We start from the raw sequence: 25826 nt of genomic DNA, 5'->3' as shown, positions 1-25826 counted from the left end.
TAATTTTGTCATCCTGAGGTCTACAAGCTTCTAATCCTATAAACCTAAGGTCTACAAGCTCCTTATCTTGTTATCCTGACGTCTACAAGCTCCTAATCCAGTAAACCTGAGTTCTACAAGCTACTAATTCTGTCATCTGGGGTCTAGAAGCTCCTAATCCTGTAAACCAGAGTTCTACAAGCTATTAACGTTGTCATCCTGAGGTCTACAAGCTCCTAATCCTGGTATCCTGAGGTCTACAAGGTCCTTCTCTTGAGGTCTACAAGCTCTTTATTCTGTCATCCTGAGGTTACAAGCAACTAAGTCTGTTATCCTGGGTCTATAGGCTCCTCACCCTGAGGTCTAACAAGCTCCTCATTCTGAGTTCTGCAAGATCCTAATCTGGTCATCCTGAGGTCTCCAAGCTTCTAACCATGTAATCTTGGGTCTACAAGCTCCTAATCATGTAAACCCAAGGTCTACAAGCTCTTTGTCTTGTTATCCTGATTTCTACATGCTGGTCTACAAGCTCCTAATTCGGTCATCCTGAGGTCTACAAGGTCCTTCTCTTGAGGTCTACAAGCTCTTCATTCTGTCATCCTGAAGTCTACAAGCAACTAAGTCTGTTATCCTGGGTCTATAGGCTCCTCACCCTGAGGTCTACAAGCTTCTAACCATGTCATCTTGGGTCTACAAGCTCCTAATCCTGTAAACCTAAATTCTGCACTAAAGAGGCATATACTTCATACGTGTGTCCACATAATTTTGGCCATATAGATTGGATAGAGTAAATGATGCCAATACGTACCAACAACAAAGCCTCCAGCTGGTTAATGTAGATCTCTTCACTGGCCAGAAATCCAGAAAGTACCAGCTTCTTCATCTCCAGACCCTTTTCCATGTCTCCCTGAGAACATGAGAGCAAGGATTAGACGTTTGAAAGGCAGGAATGCGTACTGGACAGGGTGCCAGGCTACCACAGGGCAACACACACTCACACACTGACTACTCGTCAGGCAAAAGTAGGCTCACAGTTCACACTGATTTTTTTAAGGAAACACTGTATGAGGAAGGATAATGGAAATTATTAAAATAAATAACATTTCTGCCTTATCATTATGAACTACAATTATACAAAGCACAGACAATATATCCAGTATACATAGTAAATAGCTTTTGTGGGTGTGTTTACTATTTCACCTGTGGTCCGGCCCCAGTAATCTGAACAGTAAAGAAGAACAGTAATCTGGCCCTTTGGTTAAAAAGTTTGAGGACCCCTGTTCTAGACCTTCATCAGCGGTCACAGGACGCCGCCCAAGAGGCGCTGTTGGCTGGATATTTTTGGTTGGTGGACGATTCTCAGTCCAGCAGTGACAGCATTGCTGTGTCTGATCCACTCATACCAGCACAATACACACTAACACACCACCACCGTGTTAGTGTCAGTGCAGTGCTGAGAATGACCCACCACCCAAATAATACCTGCTCTGTGGTGGTCCTGTGGGGGTCCTGACCATTGAAGAACAGGGTGAAAGGGGGCTAACAAAGCATACAGAGAAACAGATGGACAACAGTCAGTAATTGAAGAACTACAAAGTGCTCCTATATGGCAAGTGGCTGGTAATGTTATGGCTGGTCTGTGTATGTGGTCCAAAACCAGACAGACATTTTATGTTCGGATTTTATTTATTTTCCGAGCTCTAAAACAGCCAATGACGTCGCTGAATGATTTTAAAAAGCCAATCCACCCACTGGAACACGCCCACCCTGTCCAGAGATCAAACCAAAACATAAAACTGGAACAGGGATTAGAGAATATTGAAGAACAAGCGGTGGCTGTGTTTACAGAGAGGAAGTGTACCACCCCGGTGACTAACTGCTACTAAATGAGACGGCTGCTAAATATAGGCTCTAATTTCCTGACTATACTGCAAACCTACGCTACGCTCAGGTTGTGAACGTCGCTCTGAACGTCTCTGAATACAAGTCGCATTCGCTTCCGTTACCCTACTGCATGGTATTTCCCAGAAATCCTTGGTACGGATGCCAAATTTAGATGCCAAATACAGTATACGGATTCTGACAGGATTCAAACCCTTTGAGCATCACAGACACTGAGCATCACCTGGGTAATACCATCCCACTGGTCAAGCAGCAGGGACAGGAAGACAAGTAAGATCTGAAGGATGAATAAATGCAGCTTAAATACAGGAACATTTAATTCTGGGTGACCGTTCACCTTTCAGCACAACAATGACCCAAAGCATACCATCTAAACAACACTGGAACCGCTTTTGGGCAAGTCTTGATTTTGGAATGATTTTGAGTGGCCCCACCAAGCACTGGGCAATGGTGGCTCAGAGGTTAAGGTACTGGACTAGTAGTCAGAAGGTTGCCAAGTTGCCATTGTTGGGCCCCCTGAGCAAGGCCCTTAACCCTCAATTGCTTGAACAGTGTTCAGCAATAAATGTAAGTCGCTTTGGATTAAAGCGTCCACCAAATGGTGTAAACGTAATGTAATGAAACTTCCCAGCTTCCCTTTTCTTACACTTGATGACCAGTTTGTGACCGTTTTACTGTAATTTATGGTTTAATGTATAACCATCACGTGATTAAATTATACGCTTGTATCAAAAGTAAATAGACACTCCTCTTAAATATTAATTCAGAGAAATGACAAATGATATGCTTCCAAAGCTGTGGTAGCTGTATGGAGAATACCCTTAAAGTTAATAAAACAATACAACTTTGGGATGAATTGGAACCTTGAGTGTGAGCCTCCTGTATCAGGTTGGTAAATCAGATTCAAGGCGTGTCCACAGCAAGTTCTGAGAACACTCAGGCATGAGGTTGGAACCTAAACACCAAACCATGGTCTCCAGAGTGCTAAAGGTGTGCAGCAACACCAATACTGACTGCGCCATCACACAACCTTGATAAGTCTCTAAAACACTAAGCTTAAGTACACAGTGCGGCTGCTACATGCTGAACATCTGGATTACATAGTCAATAATACAGTTGTTTACAGGTGTGGGTGTGTCCGAACTAGGCCAGGCTAATCATTAATAGCTCCAGCTCACCTTCACACCCAACACGGCTCGCGCTGATAAGATAGCACAAGTGCCCTCACAGTCGGTAAGAACATAAATGCATGTTGAAGGAACAAAAGTAATGGACACAAGTAGTCCACTATACCAAGGGTTTTGCAGTCCCTCCTAGTATGTCACTTTTTCATTTGTATATACATCGATGAACCAAAACATTAAGAACAACCCCTCCCACACAACAAGGAGGCCCTGACTCCACAAGATACGCGAGGTGAACCACCCGGCAGTACCCGCCGTCAACATGATCTTGGAGAAAACGGGATTCGATGGACCAGTTGACCTTACTAAATTGCTCCAAGGTCCAGTGAGACTCCGCCTCTGGCGGGTAAAAAGAAGCAACCGGATGCCAAGCCACTTAATGTATACCTGCATCTTTTGCTATGCACATTTAGTCAGTACCGTAGTAGCCCAAACAAGAATGGAAGTAGACCATCATAGGACCTGATGACATGGACACCTGACCATGAGCTTGGTGGAGTTCCAATTCCAAAACCGTGGGCATTAATATAGAGTCACTCTGCCCGTCCCTTCAGCTATAATGCCCCTTACCAAGGGTGGCAATAATTCTGGAGCTGAATGTGGGTGCATTTTATACTATATGGTCAAAAGTTTGTTGACACCAGACCATGAGTTTGTCGGACATCCCATTCCAAAACCACGGGCATTAATATACGTTGACTTCTTTGCAGCTATACCAGCCGCCACTCTTCTGGGAAGGCTTTTCCAAGATATTGAAGGACAAGCGGTGATACTGGATGAGAAGCGCCATTCCAATCCACCCCCAAAGTGTTCACTGAGGTTGAGGTCATGTCTTGGTCCTGGTTACTGGAGCTCCTTCATACTAAACCCAGCCAAATCATTCCTTTATGGAACTACACTGCCTGGCCAAAAAAGCTGGCAACAAGTTATTTAACCCTAACTGATGCAGTGGGTAACTTCTAATGTGAAAAGACACATCCTGTGGTCGTGGAAAAGATGTTAATCTGTTTCAGAAAGGTCAAATTTTTGGCATGCATCAAGCAGAGAAAACATCTAAGGAGATTGCTGAAACTACTAAAATGGGGTTAAGAACTGTCCAACGCATTATTAAAAAGTGGAAGGATGGTGGGGAAACATCATCTTCAAAGAAGGAATGTGGTCGGAAAAAAGTCTTGAATAATCAAATGGTAGAAAAACTACAGTAGAACTCAGGGATATGTTTAATAGTGAAAGTAAGAGCATTTCCACAAGGGAACTCAAGGGATTGGGACTAAACAGCTGTGTAGCCTTAAGAAAACCACTCGTCAGTGAGGCTAACCGGCAAAAACGGCTTTAATTTGCTAGGGAGCATAAAGATTGGACTCTGGAGCAATGGAAGAAGGTCATGTGGTCTGATGAGTCCAGATTTACCCCGTTCCAGAGCGATGGGCGCATCAGGGTAAGAAGAGAGGCGGCTGAAGTGATGCACCCATCATGCCTAGCGCCTACCGTACAAGCCTGTGGGGGCGGTGCTATGATCTGGGGTCGCTGCCGTCGGTCAGGTCTAGGTTCAGCAACGTCATGTGCCCAAAGAATGAGGTCAGCTGACTACCTGAATACACTGAACGACCAGGTTATTCCATCATGATGGCACGGGCATGTTCCAAGATGACAATGCCAGGATTCATGGGGCTCAAATTGTGAAAGAGTGGTCCAGGGAGCATGAGACATTATTTTCACACATGGATCGGCCACCACCTGAGAGAGTCCAGACCTGAACCCCATCGAGAATGTTTGGGATGTGCTGGAGAAGACTTTGCGCAGTGGTCCAAATTGTGACATTGCAGAAGCTCGTGGAAACGATGCCACAGCGAATGCGTGCCGTAATCAAAGCTAAAGGCGGTCCAACCAAATATTACAGTGTGTGACCTTTTTTTTTGGCCAGGCAGTGTATCTTTGGGCACAGGGGTGCACAGTCCTGCTTAAACTGGAAAGTAGATGGTCAAGGTTCTTCACTTCTGGAGAAGCAAGTATAACATACACAAACAAACCTGTATACACACACACTCTCACAAATCAAACCCACAGTGATGTCACAATATACAACACAGACCGACTTTCCACTTCTCTATTTTTAGCTGTTCTAGAGGCGTGAGAACAACCCCTGCTTGTAAAGCTCTCGACACCAGAGAAAGCCTTCATTCATTCATTCTTCATGCCCCTCTCTCCCACCTTGAAGGATCCCGGAGTGCGCGGCGACTCCGGGTCCGGGTCTGCGTCCACCTCATACTCGAACCCATCTTCGTCTTCTAGAACTCTGTCCAGAAAACCCAGCACCTCCTCCTCGCCTTCCTCCATCATCCGGCCTTTGTGTTCTCTTTCTCAGCTTTGTTCTTCTGTTAGTTCCTCAGCCAAGCGCATGCCCGCCGGGCACCATGGGTCTTCCCGTGTCCCATCAGAAGTTCCGTTTGCCCACCGGTTGTGAAGTGTGTTTCCGAAAGTGCTAGTGCATATGCACAGAGGCGCCTGCTTTCTTCCTCTCGGTTCTCACAATCTGTGGACGGACCTCTTAACCGCACACGGACATGAGAGCGCTTGTCTGGCACGCCTGCCCGTGTCTCCTCCCCCGACCTGGTCTTCCTCTTTCTCTCTCTCTCTCTCTCTCTCTTATTTACTTTTGCTTTACTTTCTCGTGCTGAAGGTGTGAAAGTTGCTGTAGAAAAGCAGCCTGTTGTGTGAATACACCGATCAGCCATAACATTAAAACCACTGTTCATTTTATCAGCTCCACTTACCATATAGAAGCACTTTGTAGTTCTACAATTACTGACTGTAGTCCATCTGTTTTTCTACATGCTTTTTTTTACCTGCTTTCACCCTGTTCTTCACTGGTCAGGACCCCCACAGGACCACCACAGAGCAGGTATTATTTAGGTGGTGGATCATTCTCAGCACTGCAGTGACACTGACATGGTGCTGGTGTGTTAGTGTGTGTTGTGCTGGTATGAGTTTTTTAAACACCGTGTCCACTCACTGTCCACTCTATTAGACACTCCTACCTAGTTGGTCCACCTTGTAGATGTAAAGTCAGAGACGATCGCTCGTCTATTGCTGCTGTTTGAGTCACTCATCTTCTAGACCTTCATCAGTGGTCACAGGAAGCTGCCCACGGGGCGCTGTTGGCTGGATGTTTTTGGTTGGTGGACTATTCTGAGTCCAGCAGTGACACTGAGTTGTTAAAAAACTCCAGCAGGGCCGCTCAGGTGGCGCAGCGGTAAAAACAAGCGCTGCAACCAGAGCTGGATTCTGAGTACATCGTATCGAATCCAGATCTGCCTCACCGGTTCGAGGCCGAGTGGCTGTATGAGCAACGATTGGCTGGTTGCTCAGTTGGGGGGCGGGACAAAGAACCGGATGTGGGTCTCTCTCTGTCAGAATGCGATTACGAGCTCTGCCGGCTGATTAGAGGCGCCTGCACAAGAGATGAGGAAGAGTGCCCTTAGGGTGTGTCTCTCCGCATGCAACGCTAGGTGGCGCCACACTCGTCAATGTGTGGGTGGAAAAAATGCATCCGGCTTCTGCCCATGTTTTAGAGGGGATGTGGGTTAGCTTCGATCTCTTCGGTCAGGGCAGGGTTCGGCATAGACAGAGAGGAAGCACGATGCAAACTGAACAACTGGATGCGCTAAAGGGGGAGAAAAAGGGGAAAAATTATTTAAAAAAAAATTTTTTTAAAACCTTCAGCAGCGCTGCTGTGTCTGATCCACTCATACCAGCACAACACACACTAACACACCACCACCATGTCAGTGTCACTGCAGTGCTGAGAATGATCCACCACCCAAATAATAACTGCTCTGTAGTGGTCCTGTGGGGGTCCTGACCATTGAAGAACAGCATGAAAGGGGGCTAACAAAGCATACAGAGAAACAGATGGACTACAGTCAGTAATTGTAGAACTACAAAGTGCTCCTATATGGTAAGTGGAGCTGATAAAATGGACAGTGAGTGCAGAAACAAGAAGGTGGTTTTAAGAGCCAATATTTGGGCTCTCGAGTTCTCAGCCAGGCGGGCGCCTGATCGGCTATATCTAAAATGGAAAGGCCGAAAGGATTCCTCATTACTATTGGCTGGTCGATGATGAATAACGGAGAGCAGTGCGTGACTCATCGTACACTATACCACTACAGGTGAGGCAACCGGTACCTGGTTAATCCTAATCCATATGCGTGAGAGAACTTTTCCTAATTATAAAGACCCCGACGTTTGGAGAAGTTCATGTTTCTCCAACGTTCAACAAGTGATTCACTGTGATCTGACAGAAAAGGAGAAACAAAGGTAAACGAAACCGAAAGTAGCACCTCGCTAATTCCGTTTTTAGACATTGCTGAAGCTTGGTGGATGGTTTTTCCACGAGTCAAGTCAATCAACATGGCAAAGCCACATGAGCTAACATGCTAACATGTGAGGCCAAAAGAATGTGGACACCCCTTTGTGAACATCCATTTTAAAACCACAACCATTAATAATAAGCTTCTGTTGTGTCTGTCAGAATTTGTGCCCACTCTTTCAAAAAAAAAAAAAAAAACTTTTTCCAAGGTCAGGCAATAGTGTTGGATGAGAGGGTCTGGCTCACAATGGACATTCCAATTCATCCCAAAGGGTCAGAACTTTGTCTTTAGGGACCTGAGGTACCATCATGCTGGAACAGAAAATAACCTAAAACTACAGGTATGTTGTTTTTTACCCAAATGCGGATTATTCAGTCATAAAAACCAAAGACTGACTGGTTTTATGAGAAAATAATAATAATAATAAAAATAAATAACTGTTGGGAACGTTATTTAGACTTAGATATGCAGTTCTACATCTTTAGCACTAGGTGGCGGCAATAGCACAGTAAACGCTGAAGCGTCTAAGGTACTTTTAGCACAAATCATGCTAAGCTAAACACCGTTAGCATGCTAAGAAGTAGAACCATAAATATATATATAATATTATGTAAATATAATTTAATATACTGCTTAATTATGACCAGTGACTCAATTTTAATAGATGAACAAGCTTCTTTTATTCCCTGGTACGTTTTGAAACAAGTAAATATTCCACAGAATTAATGCTAAATAAATAGAACAGTCATGGTTGGCTATTTGGCTATTTTCTAATACCAAACATTGCCATTTAAAATCACATATTTGGGAGGAAAAGTGTTTCTACACACACTGTCCATTTTATCAGCTCCAATTGCCATATAGGAGCACTTTGTAGTTCTACAATTACTGACTGTAGTCCATCTGTTTCTCTTCATGCCTTTTTAGCCTGCTTTCACCCTGTTATTTATTTGTCAGGACCCCCACAGGACCACTACTGAGCAGGTATTATTTAGGTGGTGGATTATTCTCAGCACTGCAGTGACACTGACATGGTGGTGGTGTGTTAGTGTGTGTTGTGCTGGTATGAGTGGATCAGACACAGCAGCGCTGCTGGAGTTTTTAAACACCGTGTCCACTCACTGTCCACTCTATTGGACACTCCTACCTAGTTGGTCCACCTTGTAGATGTAAAGTCAGAGACGATCGCTCATCTATTGTTGCTGTTTGAGTTGGTCATCTTCTAGACCTTCACCAGTGGTCACAGGATGCTGCCCATGGGACGCTTTAGTCTGGATATTTTTTGGTTGGTGGACTATTCTCAGCAGCGCTGCTGTGTCTGATCCACTCATACCAGCACAACACACACTAACACACCACCACCATGTCAGTGTCACTGCAGTGCTGAGAATGATCCACCACCTAAATAATACCTGCTCTGTGGTGGTCCTGTGGGGGTCCTTACCATTGAAGAACAGCAAGAAAAAGGGCTAACAAAGCATGTAGAGAAACAGATGGACTACAGTCAGTAATTGTAGAACTACAAAGTGCTTCTATATGGTAAGTGGAGCTGATAACATGGACAGTGAGTGTTCAGTGTAAGAGTCGAGGTTCTACATAAAAAACCCAGACAGGAGGTTTATTGTAAAACGTCATCACTAAACAACACTTACCCCGCTCAGCAGGTTGTCGGGTGGTGTAGGGGACACGGCGTCTCCATCGGGACGAACGCACAGCTGAGGGGACATGGTGGGAGACTCGTCGATGAAGGGCATGGTCTCCGAGCCGTCCTGAGACTTCCTGTCTTCCGCTCCATCCCCCTCATAGCCGTCAGTGTTATAGTTGAAGTCTGTAGGCCGAAAGAGAGAAGGGCAAATGTTTAGCCATGGGCAGAATTGGCAGGTGAAAGAGTAAGCTGTTTGGGCATCCTGGTATGTTCCAAAACCAAAAGGATTGGTCATTCATTTGGAGCTGCTTAGATCAGGGCTCTGTGTTGCTAGCTGGTTGCTATGTAGTTCAGGTGGTTGCTTACGGTGTTGGTTGTCTGCTATGTTACCTAATGTGATTGCTAGGTTGTTGTTAGTTGCTGCTATGTTACCTAAGGTGATAGCAAGGTTGTTGTTAGTGGCTGATATGTTACCTAAGGTGATTTCTAGGTTGTTGCTACTTGGCTGATATGTTACCTAAGGTGATTGCTAGGTTGTTGCTACTTGCCTGATTTGTTACTTAAGGTGATTGCTAGGTTGTTGTTAGTGGCTGATATGTTACCTAAGGTGACTGCTAGGTTGTTGCTAGTAGCTGCTATGTTACCTAAGGTGATTTCTAGGTTGTTGCTACTTGGCTGATATGTTACCTAAGGTGATTGCTAGGTTGTTGCTACTTGCCTGATTTGTTACTTAAGGTGATTGCTAGGTTGTTGTTGCTGATATGTTACCTAAGGTGATTGCTAGGTTGTTGTTAGTGGCTGATATGTTACCTAAGGTGACTGCTAGGTTGTTGTTAGTTGCTGCTATGTTACCTAAGGTGATAGCAAGGTTGTTGTTAGTGGCTGATATGTTACCTAAGGTGACTGCTAGGTTGTTGCTAGTAGCTGCTATGTTACCTAAGGTGATTTCTAGGTTGTTGCTACTTGGCTGATATGTTACCTAAGGTGATTGCTAGGTTGTTGCTACTTGCCTGATTTGTTACTTAAGGTGATTGCTAGGTTGTTTCTAGTTGCTGCTATGTTACCTAAGGTGATTGCAAGGTTGTTGTTAGTGGCTGATATGTTACCTAAGGTGACTGCTAGGTTGTTGCTAGTAGCTGCTATGTTACCTAAGGTGATTTCTAGGTTGTTGCTACTTGGCTGATATGTTACCTAAGGTGATTGCTAGGTTGTTGCTACTTGCCTGATTTGTTACTTAAGGTGATTGCTAGGTTGTTTCTAGTTGCTGCTATGTTACCTAAGGTGATTGCTAGATTGTTGCTACTTGACTGATATGTTACCTAAGGTGATTGCTAGGTTGTTGCCAGTTGCTGCTATATTATCTTAGGTGATTACAATGGTGTTGATAATTAGTAAACACGGTATCCCAGGCGGTTACTGAAATGCTGGCTTGTTGCTGAGGTATTCCAAGTGATTGATAAGGTGTTGCTTGCCATGGTATCCTAGGTCATTGCTAAAGTGTCACAACTACAGGTGTTACTAGTTGCTTACTATGGTATCTTAGAGTATCTCAGGGGCTTGGTAGTGTGTTGCTAGCTGGATGCAGGTGTCGCTAGTTTTTTGCTATGGTATCTTAGGTACCTGCAAGTACTTGCTTAGGTATCTCAAGTACTTAGTATGTTTTTAAGTGGTTGCTGTGGTACCCCAGGTAGCTGCTAAGGTGTCGCAGGGTGGTTGATATACTGTAGTATTCCAGATGGTTATTAGGATGTTCCTAGTCTACTTATCATGTGTTTCTGTCTCTCGTGACGAATCCAAAACATTTTGTTCATCAGAAGTAGAAAATGAATGAAGAGGAAGAACTGAATGAAGCCGTGCAGTTATGCAAATAATGAGAAGTATTACAAAAAAACAAAAAACATGATCCCGCCATCAAATACGCACATTCAAATACACAGATCAGCCATAACATTAAAACCACCTCCTTGTTTCTACACTCACTGTCCATTTTATCGGCTCCACTTACCATATAGAAGCACTTTGTAGTTCTACAATTACTGACTGTGTCTGTCGTGGTCCTGGGAGAGTCCTGACCATCGAAGAACAGCATGAAAGGGGGCTAACAAAGCATGCAGAGAAACAAATGGACTAGTCAGTAATTGTAGAACTACAAAGTGCTTATATATGGTAAGTGGAGCTGATAAAATGGACAGTGAGTGTAGAAACAAGGAGGTGGTTTTAATGATATGGCTGATCTACAGTCCATGACATTATTTAACAACCTAGACTTGTCAGTGCTCTCTAAGTGCTGGTCCCAAGCCTGGAAAAATAGGCAGGGTTGTATCAGGAAGAGCATCCGGCATAAAAATAATAACAATATGTTGTAAGTAGAGGTCTTGTTCAGCAAAGTCTCAAGTTTTAAGCCACATTCTGTATGTTTTACAACACTGTGGCTTCGTAGTAAATAAGAGCAGGTGCTACACTGACCTGCCTGCAGTCCATATTAGAGAATAGTGTTACATCAAGCAAGAAAATCACTTTCACAGGTGCAACAATTAGTATCCTCAACTCCCAAACCATTCCAGAACGTTTTTAAAGCAAAGGTAATGTAATACAGTAGTAAACCTGCCATGTCCCAACACTCCCAGGAATGTACAGTGTAAGTATAGTGCATAATATATCTTACCATTTTGCGAGAATAAGGTGCGAAGGGCGCACGCAGCCTCAAAAAAGAAAGCCATACATTTACTACACACAGTTTCCTCTTGAACATGAGAAAGCCTCAGGATCATCAGGTACACACACATATACACACACACACACACACACACACACACACACACATATATATGTAAATCCTATTCAAAGTGAGCATGGACCAGTTACACGAGGAAGCACAGCATGTTCTGTATTCCAAATACCATGTGAGAAAGGTATACTGTACAGCCGAAAGTATATGAACGCCTTTGTAGCTGAACAAATTGAGATTTTGGGATGAATGGGAATGTAGACCGCAAGTCAGGCCTTCCTGAGAACCAGTAACAGCCGGTGTTATAAATGCTTATTTGACTGAAATCTAACAAACCCATATATAGCAGCAACTAGCAACAACCAATCACCTTAGGTAACATATCAGCCAAGTAGCAACAACCTAGCAATCACCTTAGGTAACATAGCAACTAGAAACAACCTAGCAATCACCTTAGGTAACATAGCAACTAGAAACCGAGATTGTAGCCAAGTAGCAACAATCTAGCATTATATCCCTTTGTGAGGTCTGTCATTATGGTAAATACCGAACTAGCACCACTACTAGTACAGTAATCATTACATTCCAACACAGTTATGATCACCCTCATTCACACTTGGTGTGTTGCGTAACCCCACCCCAAAGGACCTCCCATGAAGTTGAAGTTCGAGTGCTGATGCCACTGTACTCTATGCCATGCATGTAAGCAACCCACCCTGACATCCTGTCAGTTCCCATCGCTCGAACACGCCAAACGGGTGCGCTGACGTAGCCACTCCAGTCCTAGCGTCGATGTCAACCAGGAGCCTGTTACCATGACGAGATGCAAGGCTGCCATGACAACCGGGAGGGCTTTTATGCAATCGGGTGCTAAATGACAGTTTAAAAAGGCAAGCTGCTATTTATAAACCAAACAACAATGGATGTAACAACAACACCCCCCTCAAACACACAGCCACCCTTCTATCCCTCATGCTAGGGGTGAAACTTCAATGCCAATGTACTTCAATGCCAATAAAGCACTGAAGTAGCTATGACGTACATCAAGTGTCTAAACAGGTACTAGCCATCAAGTGGAATCTGGGATGAACTGGAACACCAATTGCATTTTCTCCCCTTTTTCTCCCCTTTTAGCTTGTCCAATTATCCAATTTGCATCCCGCCTCCTCTCTGTCTATGCCGAACCCTGCCCTGACCGAGGACATCAAAGCTAACCCACATCCCCTCCGAAACATGAGCAGCAGCCGCCTGAATTTTTTCACCTACTCATTGATGAGTGTTGCGCCACCTAGCGTTGCATGCGGAGAGACACACCCTAAGAGCACTCCTTCCTCATCTCTTCTGCAGGCGAATCTAATCAGCCGGCAGAGGTCATAACTGCACCATTCTGACAGAGAGAAACCCACATCCGGTTCTTTGTCCCCGCCCCCAACTGAACAACCGGCCAATCGTTGTTCATGTAGCCACTCAGCCTCGAGCCGGTAAGGCAGAGCTGGATTCGATACCATGTATGGTTGCAGCGTGTGTTTTTACCGCTGCGCCACCTGAGCGGCCTGCAAGACTTCTTTTGATATAGCCGCAATCGGGGACGGGTGTCAACTCCATATAAAAGTCCATGGTTCTAAAATCTGGTGTATTACATCGTCAAGAAAGAACATAAGACATCACTGGAGCACATAGTCCAGGTATTTCTGGCGACCTTCTTGATGACGTATTACTATAGCTACTATAATAGCTACTATAATACTATAGCTGGCTGGACATCATCACAGTATCATCCCTGTTACATGTTTTGTAACTTTAAATAAAGGCTCTCAATGTGGTTCAGTGGAGTCCAATGGTCTTCAAAAGCGTCTAGAAAGGATGACATTTGGATCTCTAGGTTCTTTTAAAATGAAATCGTTGCTCCAGAGCCTCCATAGATATCCAACTTAGCAGTTTTATAAGAAGTGATATAATGCATTATATAATCTCTCTAACTAGTACGCTCTGTCCGTACCATTACATAACCACGCTGTACCAAATGCTCCAGTTTGGAGCTTATGAAGCTTTTGTTCATCCTTCTCTGTTTTTAAGTGGATGTTCCTGTAATATCCACCTACTGATGGTGTGTGTGAGGGTCACATCTGGGGGTCTGTGAGGTCTTGATGTGTCCCATTGGGGACAGTCTAACCATCTGGGCTCCTCTTGAAGATGACAACCAACATAACATCACGGACCACCCACAGATGTTTACAGGGTGTTTAATTTAAGTTTAATTCATGGTCGAAAGTATGTGGACGACTAAGGATGAGCTTGTTGGACATCTCATTTTGTGGCCAACTGTCTAGAAGGTCTGGTTCCCAATCAATATTCCAATTTATCTCGAGGCTTGAGGCCAGGACTGTGTGCAGGCCACTAGAGTTCCTCCGTACCCAACTGGTCAGGAGGAACTCCAGTGGTCTGCACAGGGTGTTGGATGTCCAGCAAGCTCATCCACAGACTTAATAGATATTTAAGAGTCTCTCCCCTCCCTTCCCAAGTTGGGCAAGGTTCATCCCAAAGGTGTGCAGTAGGGTTGAGAGAGCACCAAAGCTAGAATGGCAGATTTACCAACGTAGACCAGTCTCAGAGCATAGAATCGAACAGAATGATTGATCATCACCACCTAAAGGTCAAGGGTGGTCACAAACGAGACTTTGGTGGCTAAAACACAATCAATAGCCACATTAACATGCAGCTTAACAATCCATAAACAAGGACCTGAGTGATTTGATCCTTAACTATAAACTCATTGTGGTGAACCGAAGTGAAACTGTCCAATCCGAGCCTACTGAGTAACCCTGGGTACAAAGTCCAACTGGGATTAAGACAGGATTTCGAAAGTAAAGCCTTGAGAACACAAAGAGTCCTCACAGGATGGGCAGCAAAGTTCAGGATCAAACCCAGGTCCACTAAACCCTGGTGCTGTGCAGTACCTACACTAAAAATGCATTACGTTAAGCCTAATTTTTGCATTTTCCCCAAAATACAAGGCTCAATTGACAAAAAGGTGCTCAGGTGGAACTGCGGTACATTACGCTAGTCCTCTGCCGATGGGATCCAGGGTTCAAGTCAGTGTTTTTCTAAATACACTGATCAGCCATAACATTAAAACCACCTCCTTGTTTCTACCCTCACTGTCCATTTTCTCAGCTCCACTTACCATATAGAAGCACTTTGTAGTTCAACAATTACTGACTGTAGTCCATCTGTTTCTCTGCATGCTTTGTTAGCCCCCTTTCATGCTGTTCTTCAATGGTCACACTACCACAGGACCACCACAGAGCAGGTATTATTAAAGTGGTGGATCATTCTTAGCATTGCAGTGACACTGACATGGTGGTGGTGTGTTAGTGTGTGTTGTGCTGGTATGAGTGGAGTTTTTAAACACCTCACTGTCACTGCTTGACTGAGAATAGTCCACCAACCAAAAACATCCAGCCAACAGCGCCCCACAGGTAGCGTCCTGTGACCACTGATGAAAGTCTAGAAGATGACCAACTCAAACAGCAGCAATAGATGAGCGATCGTCTCTGACTTTACATCTACAAGGTAGACCAACTAGGTAGGAGTGTCTAATGGAGTGGACAGCGAGTGGACACGGTGTTTTAAAACTCCAGCAGCACTGCTGTGTCTGATCCACTCATACCAGCACAACACACACTAACACACCACCACCATGTCAGTGCAGTGCAGTGCTGAGAATGATCCACCACCTAAAAAATACCTGCTCTGTAGTGGTCCTGACCATTGAAGAACAGTGTGAAAGCAGGCTAAAAAAGTATGTAGAGAAACAGATGGACTACAGTCAGTGATTGTAGAACTACAAAGTGCTTCTATATGATAAGTGGAGCTCATAAGTGCTCATCTCTGGTAATATATCTGGACATTACCTTTTTTGTGGCACTTTCGAGTGTCCTTGGGCATCGGACATCACAGCCTTGGTTTAAAAAATGGCCCTGAATTTAAACACCCCGTTTAATTCTGCACTGATACATCGTGCCAATAAGAGCCCTCGCCCATTTAGCTGGATCAGTATTTATACCCTGACGTCAATTTCACATCAAGCCAAAATAGAACAGCATACATTATAGATTACAACATGGCTCTCACCCTGTCAGTTTTTTGGCGGGAAATGTTTAACTATTTTTAGAAACAACTGAGGTAAAAGTTTACAAACAATTTCACAGAACGGACATGTCGAGTCTGTGTGAAAACCTAGTGAGCTCTCTACATTTCTCTTTTCCTGAGGAGAAGGCATTCTTAGATGCCTCAAAATGCTGCCTACTAAAACGCCTTATTCTGACAGACATTCTGACGAACTCAGAATCCCAGCATTGAAAAAAATCAAATATGGCAAACAGAACCACAGCACCAATTTTTTCGAATGTAAAAATGCATTTCTGGGTTCGTCAGTGACAATTTAACAGTTTCGGTACACAGAGGGAGATGTTAGCTGGCATGCTAGTGGGTCGTGTTGCCTCAGCACACTGGTTTGAATGGCCTCAGGTCAACTCTGTTAGCTTAGTAATAAGGGATGTAACGAAACACTCTACATACCCCGTTTTTTTTAAACTGAAATTGAAGAGAAATGATGACAAACAAAATACTGTATTTGTGATTATCTTTTATTTATCTAAATAGTGAATGCCCTTTTATTTCTAAGGTATGTACAAACTCTGAAAATCTATTTTGAATTAAGCCCACTTTGGCTGACAACCCCGAATCTGGCAACCATTCGTGTAGCGGCAGTGACGTCAACCAGGCGAGGTGTCTAGCGCCAGTGCCCTCTGCTGTTTAAAGTGAATATCGATTCAATTGATTTCAATTGTGGCATTTTTAAATTGGTTGTTAATGGTCTTGTGGTGCATCGTTACATCCCTATTAGTAATCTAAAAGTGTGGCAGTGGGCAGGGACAGCCAACGCCATAATCACTGTGGCATTATGAGAACCCTCTCTACTTAGGCAGGTGCCCATATAAGGAGTAGGCAGCAAGGCAGCTTACTAGATTTTGAGACAGACCTCATATGGCAAGAAGTATGCGAACACCTGATCCAACCTATACTATAGCTAAAATTGCTATTTGAAAAGCTAGAAGCTTCTCTAGTAGCCTAGAAGCTTCCGGAACACAGGTCCACAGTCAAGTCATGATGGACCTGAAGGGGTTTCTATCCTGAGAAACTAGCTTGACAGTATGACAGTATCATCAATCAAAGTTTCAAGAGACGTGACGTCAGACCTGTATTGTTCAAACCAATACATGATAGATACTGACCACTGCAGACCGGGAACACCCCACAAGTTTTGGAGAAGCTCTGTTTACTTGCTGCCTAATATATCCCACCCACTAACAGGCACCATGATGAAGAGATAATCAGTGTTATTCACTTCACCGGTCAGTGGTCATAATGTTATGCCTAGTCGGTGTATCTAACCGTTCTCAGACACATGAGGTAATACTTATTCTACCGTCTTAAACACAAGGTAATACAAAGGGTTTTTCCCAAAAGTTTAAGAGGATTAGCCTCTAAGCATGGGTATATTTTCCGTTCTTTCCACATTCTTCGGAACAGAGTGGGTTAGATGTGTTTCCAAAAGAAATAAAAATACACACGCTAATACACAAAACACACAGCAGTGTTGAATAAGAGGTAATGAAAGTGGAGAAGTGCACTTAGACGTAATCTTCAGACATTGAGAGAGAAAAGCGGTATTGATTTCGGTTCTGTTTTCCTTCAGAAAGGCCAGAACAAAACCGAAAAACAAACACTGTGTTGTGTAACGGACACGACACACAGCGAGGAGTTAATGGAGTGGGTGGTAAAAGCAGGACAAATTGTCCTTCCAAAATAGTTGTTTTTTTATTCAATGCTACAGTAATTCCTTAAAGTGGACATTTGGTACCACACACCAAAAAGAGTCGATAAATAGCTTGGGGGAGAGGGAGTGCCGACCTATTTTTGGCCAGAGAGAGAAAGGTGTCAGTAGCCTGACTCGGGCTTTCAAGCTGGTCCATACTAATGGATCCCTCCCCACCACCTCTACACCTCTTCCCTACTTCCACTCCCTCACCATGACTCCATCTCTTCCACTTCACTAGGCTGCCTGAATGCCTAATCACATCCCGACTTCCCAGTGAAATAAACAGGCCGATAATCCCATTGGCTCATGTGTATTCTGTGGGGACTACGATTGGTTCATTTCACAATAAGACTGTAGGGAGGCTTGAGTTACCAGCCAAAGAGGGCAGGGCCGGGGACACTCATGCGACAACACAAGGAGACTCACATGCACACACTAAACAAGTCCCAATGGACGAAAAGCCCACAAAAGGCAGCCTGAAGCAGGCGTGTTTAAACAAGCCGAGACAAATACACACAGGTTGATATCGCACACCGTGGAGAACACTTGGATTTTTAATTACTTACTAAATAAATTGTAATAAAATCGCATATTGGTCAAATAAACCAACCCAAAAATCACTAAGATCTTAAGCTCTGTGGTTCGAATCTGTGCTATCAACCTGGGCAGGCACCCAAGAGACCCAACTGGCAGTGCCTGAGGAAGTGGTTTGACTGGGTTCCTAATTGCTGCTAGAATTGCAACCTCTGTTGAATAGTCTAGGTGCCTGCACAAGAGATGGATGATTCGCAGACGGCAGTGAGTACCTGGCAGTTGTTTGATCATGGTAGGAGGTTACAATTGGGGAACTGGATACGACTTGACTGGAAATGGGGGGGGGGGGAATCAGTTGGACTGGGACTCTCTCATAACTGATGCAATTATGACCTCTTCTGGCTGCTTGATGGTGCCTGCACAGAGACAGGGAAAAGAGAGTGCTGTCAGGGTGTGTCTCTCCATACACAGTGCTGATCCGCATTGCACTCGTCGAAGTGTAGGTGACAAAATCCATACACCTGCTGCCCACGTGTCGGAGGGAGCGTGGGTTAGCTTAGTTCTCCTCGATCAGATCAGGCATCAGCGGGGAGAGGAAGCATGACGCAATCGGGCAATCGGACTCTCAAAAGCAAATTTTGAGAGTGCGAAGCTGGCGGGAAAAGAAGCAATCGGTGGATTAACATGTCTCAGAGAAGGGTGTGGCATAGCCTAGCGTCCTTCTTGGCCAGCAACGGTGTGGTGCAAGTGGCAACGAAATTGCAGTGGATGTGGTTTGGGATGCAATCCAAAAATCACAACATAAGTGTCGTGTCTTGTCATGAAGTTCACTAATTGTTCAGCAAGTAGTGTGCGATTTGGGACGGAGACGGAATCGGAATGCCATCATCACTCTAAGCTCCGCCTAAGCTAACCCTAACTCGCCAACTTTTACGCCAAGAGTCAATTTTGTTAAATTGAAAGTCGGGTCCCAAGGTACTAGATGTCACCAATTTCACTTTGATGGTTTCCTTTGACTTATTACTGATGCAACCCTCGTATTTATCCGGACTTGGGACCTGCACTAAGGGTGAACTGAAGCTTTATGTTGCTTTAGAACTGACTGCTATGGCATCACAATATTAGAGCTTCATAAACAAGTTAGCCACGCCTGCACTTGTCCTTCAGGTTTCTCCCTTCCCCCTTCCCAACCCATTCTGCATCAATAAGCACTGGAAGATGATCTCTGATCTCTACCCCTAACCCCACTTCTCTAGCTCTGACCGCACTGACTAGATGGTACGTGATGTACGCCGAGTGCTCTTACTGCAGCGGTTTCTATAGTTAAAGAGGGAAAAGGCCAAAAAGCCATTGAAAGACTGTACAAAAAAAGAGAAGGATAGAAATCCACAGTGGGATTGATAAGTGTGTAGTGGGTAGATTCGGCCACCCACTCCTCCCCTCTCCACCCGACACATCCGCGCTCGCATTTACACCCGAAAGCTCTTGAAAGCTTTGGTAAATGTCTGCTAAAATCCCAGACAAACACATTAGCACTTTATACCAGGAGTGGGAATTCACCCAAGTCTCTAAAAATCTTAAGGGCACTTCCCAAACAAACAAGCAGCTCGCATCAAGAGCAAGTCAGTGGCAGTTTTGAGAATTGAACCTACATTCGGAGCAGGGGTTAAGCACCTTGCTCAGGGGTCCAACAGTGGCAACTTGGTGGTGGTGCCTTGAACCGAATCATGCTGACATTCTGTGTGCTACATGGTGTGTAACTATACCATTTAAACTGCACTAATTAGGCACACTACTTAAAACAACAGTGTGTGATTTAAGACACAGCTACTTCAAATGTGGTCGTAGCTTTGAGCTCCATCTCCATCTTTAGGGTCACAGTGGGCTGGTTTCCCCGGATAGGACGCCATTCCATCGTGCAGCCTCGCCTACCCCGTTGACATAGCCAATCATGTCTGTGTGTAGATCCCTGACCGGCCAACAGCACCACTGAGGATTCAAACCCTGTATCCCAGAAATAGTGGGCTAGCGTAATTTACCACTGTGCTACCACATTTATTGATTAGTTTATAATCTAGACCTGCCATACACAGTTACTGACTGTATCCCATTCGCTGCTCTATACAGTCTGTGCCTTCTTTTACCCTATTTATCAATCTACTAGACCACTCAGCACTGCAGTGACACTAACACGGCACTGTTGGAAGTATAGCATGTGCAGCAGTGTGTGGTGGGATTTTTAAACACCTCAACGTCAATGTTGGGAGGAGAATTTTATAATAGTGGTCCATCCAAAAATATAAATCCAACAGCTTCCCGGGATCAATTGCGCATACATCTTTCTCTCAAAAGCTGATGCTCAACAACCCTGGCATGGACTTCTGTCTGGTATTAACTGTAACTCATATAACAGAGACTCAGCACTTTTTTGTGATGTTGTAATAAATACTTTTTCGATGCTGATGAAGCGTCATGTGAGAAGATGCTGACTAGGAGAAAGGGGATAGACTGGGAGTTAGAAAAGGATGCGATGTCTTGTTTCACTTTGCTTCCCTTGGCATCTTGCTTCCCAAGGCCAAGCTATATACGTGAACATGGGGCCTATGTACCTTGTTTCCGGTGGTCCTTGTCTGTATATGTACACTTCCAGTCTGCTTCATAGTTGTCTATATAGGGTATCTTTGCTAGTTCTGGATACTCCCTGTTACCTTCCTAGTCCTTTCTTGTTTGTCCCATGGTTGTTCTTAGTTATCTGTCAGCAGCGGTCCATAGATCTCCCTTTCGTATAACCAAATATGTCAACACCTCTGTTGGCACTGCTTTAAAAACCAACATAATTCTGTAACAAATATAACATGGATTTGGGAACACTTCGGAAATCCATTGTCTGTAAACGCGGTTCTGCACGGCAGCTACAAGAGTAAGTAAACTCTACTAAGCAAACCAGATGCATACCCCAACACAACGTAGACCAAGGTAATCTATCAATATCCCTTGACCACGAGTCACTGATGCAGCATCAAGCAGTTTCGGAGGGGTTCGTTAAGCACCCATTTAAGTCACCAGTGAGACCCGTTCTGGTATTTACATTCAGTTGGCAGTTCCTCTACCTGATGTACCCTTATGCACGCCAGATTTTGGCGTTAATGCGCCACCTTAATGAAAAAAAAGATGACGCCTTCCCAGTTTGCTTCTCATTTGAGCAGGTGCAGGTAAATCTTTGGTCTTTTTGATGCACTATCGTAAACCATGTTAGAAGCAAAGGAAAAAAATCTGATGTGAGGAGGGTTTATGGGGGAGGTGGATTTACACATGTCTGTTGGGACACACTCCACTTTATATGCATTAATCCACTCCCAACAAACAGATGTGACGGTGTGAATTTGGACAACGGGAGGGGTGTTTATTAACCCATCCCTGGTTAATCCCTTCCGAATAAATTTAGCTTATTCTGATTCCCTCGGTCTATTTTTGACTCCCAGCCTCCACCTTAATCCCACCAGCTTCAACTACGTGTCCACTTCTGAAAGTGTTCAAAAATGAAAACACAATACAAATCCTGGTGGAACATGGGTGACACCGTCCACAGTCAAGTAAGCTTTACATTGATATGTGCTTTGGAACTGCTTGCGGTTCTGATTTCAACCGTCCACATGTTCAGGAAGCAACTTTAGTCAACCTAAAAGCAGGGAATTTATTACAAGGTAATTCCATTGCCATTTAAAGCTCACTTGCCTGTGAACAGTGACAGCTGTGTTTGAAAAGCAGTGGCGGCGTGCTTTACACCACTGCATCCGACGCTTTGCATTGCGCTTGGTCATGTAAGACTTGGATGCAGCTGCTCGGCCATGGAAACCCATTTAATGAAGCTCTACACACTGTTCTTGAGCTCATCTGAAGGCCACATGAAGTTTGGAGATCTGTAGCGATTGACTCTGCAGAAAGTTGGTGACCTCTGCGCACTATGCGCCTCAGCATCCGCCGACCCCGCTCTGTCATTTTACGTGGCTACCACTTCGTGGCCGAGTTGCTGTCGTTCCCAATCGTTTCCACATCGTTATAATACCACTGACATGACAGTCGACTGTGGAATATACTTGTTGCACAGGTGGCATCCTATCACGGTACCACGCTGGAATTCACTGAGCTCCTGAGAGCGACCCATTCTTTCACTAATGTTCGTAGAAGCAGTCTGCATGCCTAGGTGCTTGGTTTTATACACCTGGAACATCTGAATTCAATGATTTGGATGAGTGAGTGAATACTTTTGGCAATATAGGGTGTGTTCGAAAAGCTAGTGTGCTGTCTACATAGGCAGCATTTTACGTCATCCTGTGCGCGCTCCCGAGAAGGAGGCTGTTCGAAATCCTAGATGCCTTAAAATCCACACTTCTGAGGCATCTTATTATTTCAATGTTATTTTGGCTCAAGAACGAGTGAGCATCGGACGCTGCCTTAGTGATCAAGACAATCCCAGCATTCATGGCTGACGGGGCGGAGAAACGAGCGGAGTTATTTTCAAACGTAAATAAAATATTACTGATTTTTAACTTGTATAAACTTGTACCGAGTGTTTTTATTTGCAAGTTCGGGCTTGTCAGGAAATTTAACCGTTATCGGTACATGAAGGGAGATGTTATTGACGTTAGCGTGCTATGCTACCTCAGTTTATTGGTTTTAATGGCGAGATGCTAAATGCTAAACGCGAAATGCTAAACCCGATGGAATCGCTATCTAAGTAGTGCGTTCGAATAACCTGCCTTTTAAGTCACTAACTTATTAGAATCCTCTCTACTAAGTCAGCTGCCTATGTAGACAGTAAGACAGCAAGGCAGCTCCCTAGGTTTTCGAACACACCCATAGTGTACCTGCCTGACTCAAAATGCACTTTTTTCACTAAACGGCCACTCATTGCTCACAGGTACACTCCAAAAGCTTGTGGAAAGCCTCACCAAAGTTAAGAAAGAAGGGTTATGACAACTCCGACAAGTTCATGGTCAGGCGTCCACATACTTTTGGGCATAAAGTATACGATGGATAACCATCCAAATGTACACCAACCATTAATGGGATATTTGTACCTCAGAAGTGTATATATACAATATGAAGTGGCACAGATAAGGATTTTAAGCTAATTTTTTGGTTAGTACTGTAAGTATTTCTCACATAATTTTCACATTTATTCAGAGTTTGTCCTATTTTTTATTAATTAAAGCATTTTAATTAGTTTAATAGTAAATAATTTTGATGTTTGAGCTTCATGCTAACAGTGCTTATAGATACAAAGCGTCTGTTTGTTTTCAAATACGGAACAGACACAGAAGCCTCACAGCACCCCCTAGTGGTTCTAAACAGTTACCTCAGTGTAATATACAGTGAAATGTTGGCCACATTGCTAAAGTCAGTCAGTCGTTGATTTGGTACACAAACGATGTTTTTACAGAGATAAAAATTACTAAAAAGTAAACTAATAAAACACATAATTAGGATTGAAAGGTAAATATATATTTATATTAACATTTGCAGCATTTAGTGGGTACTGATAATTTATTTTATTATTTTCTTCTCAGTCCTTTTATCCCTGTTTTATCCAGCAACTTGGTGGTGGTGGGGCTTCAACCAACAACCTTCTGATTAATAATCTATTATCTTAACTGCTTAAGTACCACTGCCCAGATACACTAATCAGCCATAACATTAAAGCCACCTCCTTGCTTCTACACTCACTGTCCATTTTATTAGCTCCACTTACCATATAGGAGCACTTTGTAGTTCTACAATTACTGACTGTAGTCCATCTGTTTCTCTGCATGCTTTATTAGCCCCCTTTCATGCTGTTCTTCAATAGTCAAGATTATTTAGATGGTGGATCCTTCTCAGCACTGCAGTAACACTGACATGGTGGTGGTGTGTTAGTGTGTGTTGTGCTGGTATGAGTGGATAAGACACAGCTCACTGTCACTGCTGGACTGAGAATAGTCCACCTACCAAAAATATCCAGCCAACAGCGCCCCGTGGGCAGCGTCCTGTGACCACTGATGAGGATCTCAAAGATGACCAACTCAAACAGCAGCAATAGATGTGCGATCGTCACTGACTTTACATCTACAAGGTGGACCGACTAGGTAGGAGTGTCTAATTGAGTGGACAGCGAGTGGACACGGTGTTTAAAAACTCCAGCAGCGCTGCTGTGTCTGATCCACTCATACCAGTCAGTGTCACTGCAGGGCTGAGAATGATCCACCACCTAAATAATACCAGTTCTGTGGTGGTCCTGCGGGGGTCCTGACCATTGAAGAACAAAGTGAAAGCAGGCGAAAAAAAGTATGTAGAGAAATAAATAGACTACAGTCAGTAATTGTAGAACTACAAAGTGCAAGTTTAACCTCATCTAACCAACAAATTCTGAACACACACACACTCACACACACCATGGACCATCACGATCAGACATTAGTAAACAAGAACAACAGGAGGTCCTGAGGTGAAGCTCCTTACAAAGATCTCACACAAATGGACCTGGAACAGAGAGGGACGAGTTGTACATACTGCTGTAAAGTGTGTCGATCCAGGAGAGCCTGGGCAGCCCGTGCGAGCTCAGGCGCTCCATCCCTTCTCCTGCCGACTCCTCCAGGGTTTCAGTACGACTCCTTAAATCAATCAGTAGTCGTCCCTCAAGTCAGCGTTCCTCTTGTTATTCCTCCCTCGTACAGTAACAAGATGCCCGGCTTGTCTTGATGTGTGAGGATCGGTGGAGATCGTGGAGAACAGAGGGGAAGGGAAGGGCCGAGCTAATGTGTAGGCTGCTCTCTGATGCTCTCTCTCTCTCTCTCTTGTACACACTCGCGCACACACACACACACACACACACACTTACAAGCTGCCAGCCGTTGCTATGGGAAATAAAACGCTCCTCCTCTGTTTCGCTCGATCTGTGCACTCAATCATGTCCCCTACACTCTCTCACTCTTCGTTCTGTTGCTCTCGTTACAGTGTGTTGGGCTTTGTTGGTGGGGTCTCGTGTCATGTCTGGGTTTGAAGCAGGAGGACGGGGTTTGAGAGTAAGTGGAGGACTTGTGAGCTGAAGCATCAGCCAGCAATTATCTCTCTTAATCTGTCTTTTAATTCAATGTAATTAAAGGTGGTTTATAAGTATGATAAATACTCACGTTTGTATTGCCAAAGCACACACATTGATTTAACATTAGAGTCAGTAAAATTAGCAATGAGCCTCTCAGTTCACTTCCATGGTGCTTTATGGGCTTTACAAATATTTACACGTGTATTGCTAAAGCTTTGCTGAAAAAAATGAACATGGTAAACAAGTTAAAATTTAAATAAAGTAACAACACCACCAACAACAACACTACTACTTCCACTACCAATGTTAATAATAATAATAATAATAATAATAATCAGAAGAAGAAAATATACTACAACAGCAATCCTTATCATTATTACTTTTAACACTACCACCATCATTAATAATGACAATAATAATATAATATAATGACAATAACATTAATCTAACTAATCTAACAATATAATAATAATAGATTTTAACAATTTAATAATAATAATAAATAATAATTTAACTTAA

At 43.9% G+C, this 25826-nt stretch overlaps 1 protein-coding gene across 4 annotated transcripts in view; it reads right to left on the bottom strand.

Moving 5' to 3' along the window:
* Nucleotides 1–25826, bottom strand: part of abr (ABR activator of RhoGEF and GTPase) — a 117245-nt gene that overhangs the window by 66633 nt on the left and 24786 nt on the right. The window contains exons 1-3 of one of the 4 annotated variants that reach the window (XM_062988582.1): nucleotides 24776–25483; nucleotides 9088–9263; nucleotides 788–886 (exon numbers count right to left, since the gene is read on the bottom strand). In XM_062988582.1, coding sequence (XP_062844652.1) covers nucleotides 788–886; nucleotides 9088–9263; nucleotides 24776–24836 — 336 coding nt within the window. In that variant the 5' untranslated portion in view covers nucleotides 24837–25483. Of the gene's footprint in view, nucleotides 1–787; nucleotides 887–9087; nucleotides 9264–11745; nucleotides 11765–12523; nucleotides 12580–24775; nucleotides 25484–25826 lie in introns of those variants that run through there. The other 3 variants (XM_062988584.1, XM_062988583.1, XM_062988581.1) reach the window with 3 other exon arrangements.

This window comes from Trichomycterus rosablanca, chromosome 26 (assembly GCF_030014385.1).
Source record: "Trichomycterus rosablanca isolate fTriRos1 chromosome 26, fTriRos1.hap1, whole genome shotgun sequence".
NCBI classification, from domain to species: domain Eukaryota; kingdom Metazoa; phylum Chordata; class Actinopteri; order Siluriformes; family Trichomycteridae; genus Trichomycterus; species Trichomycterus rosablanca.
The sequence above is the reverse complement of the archived record's forward strand: the minus strand, read 5'-3'. Positions and strand labels throughout refer to the sequence as shown.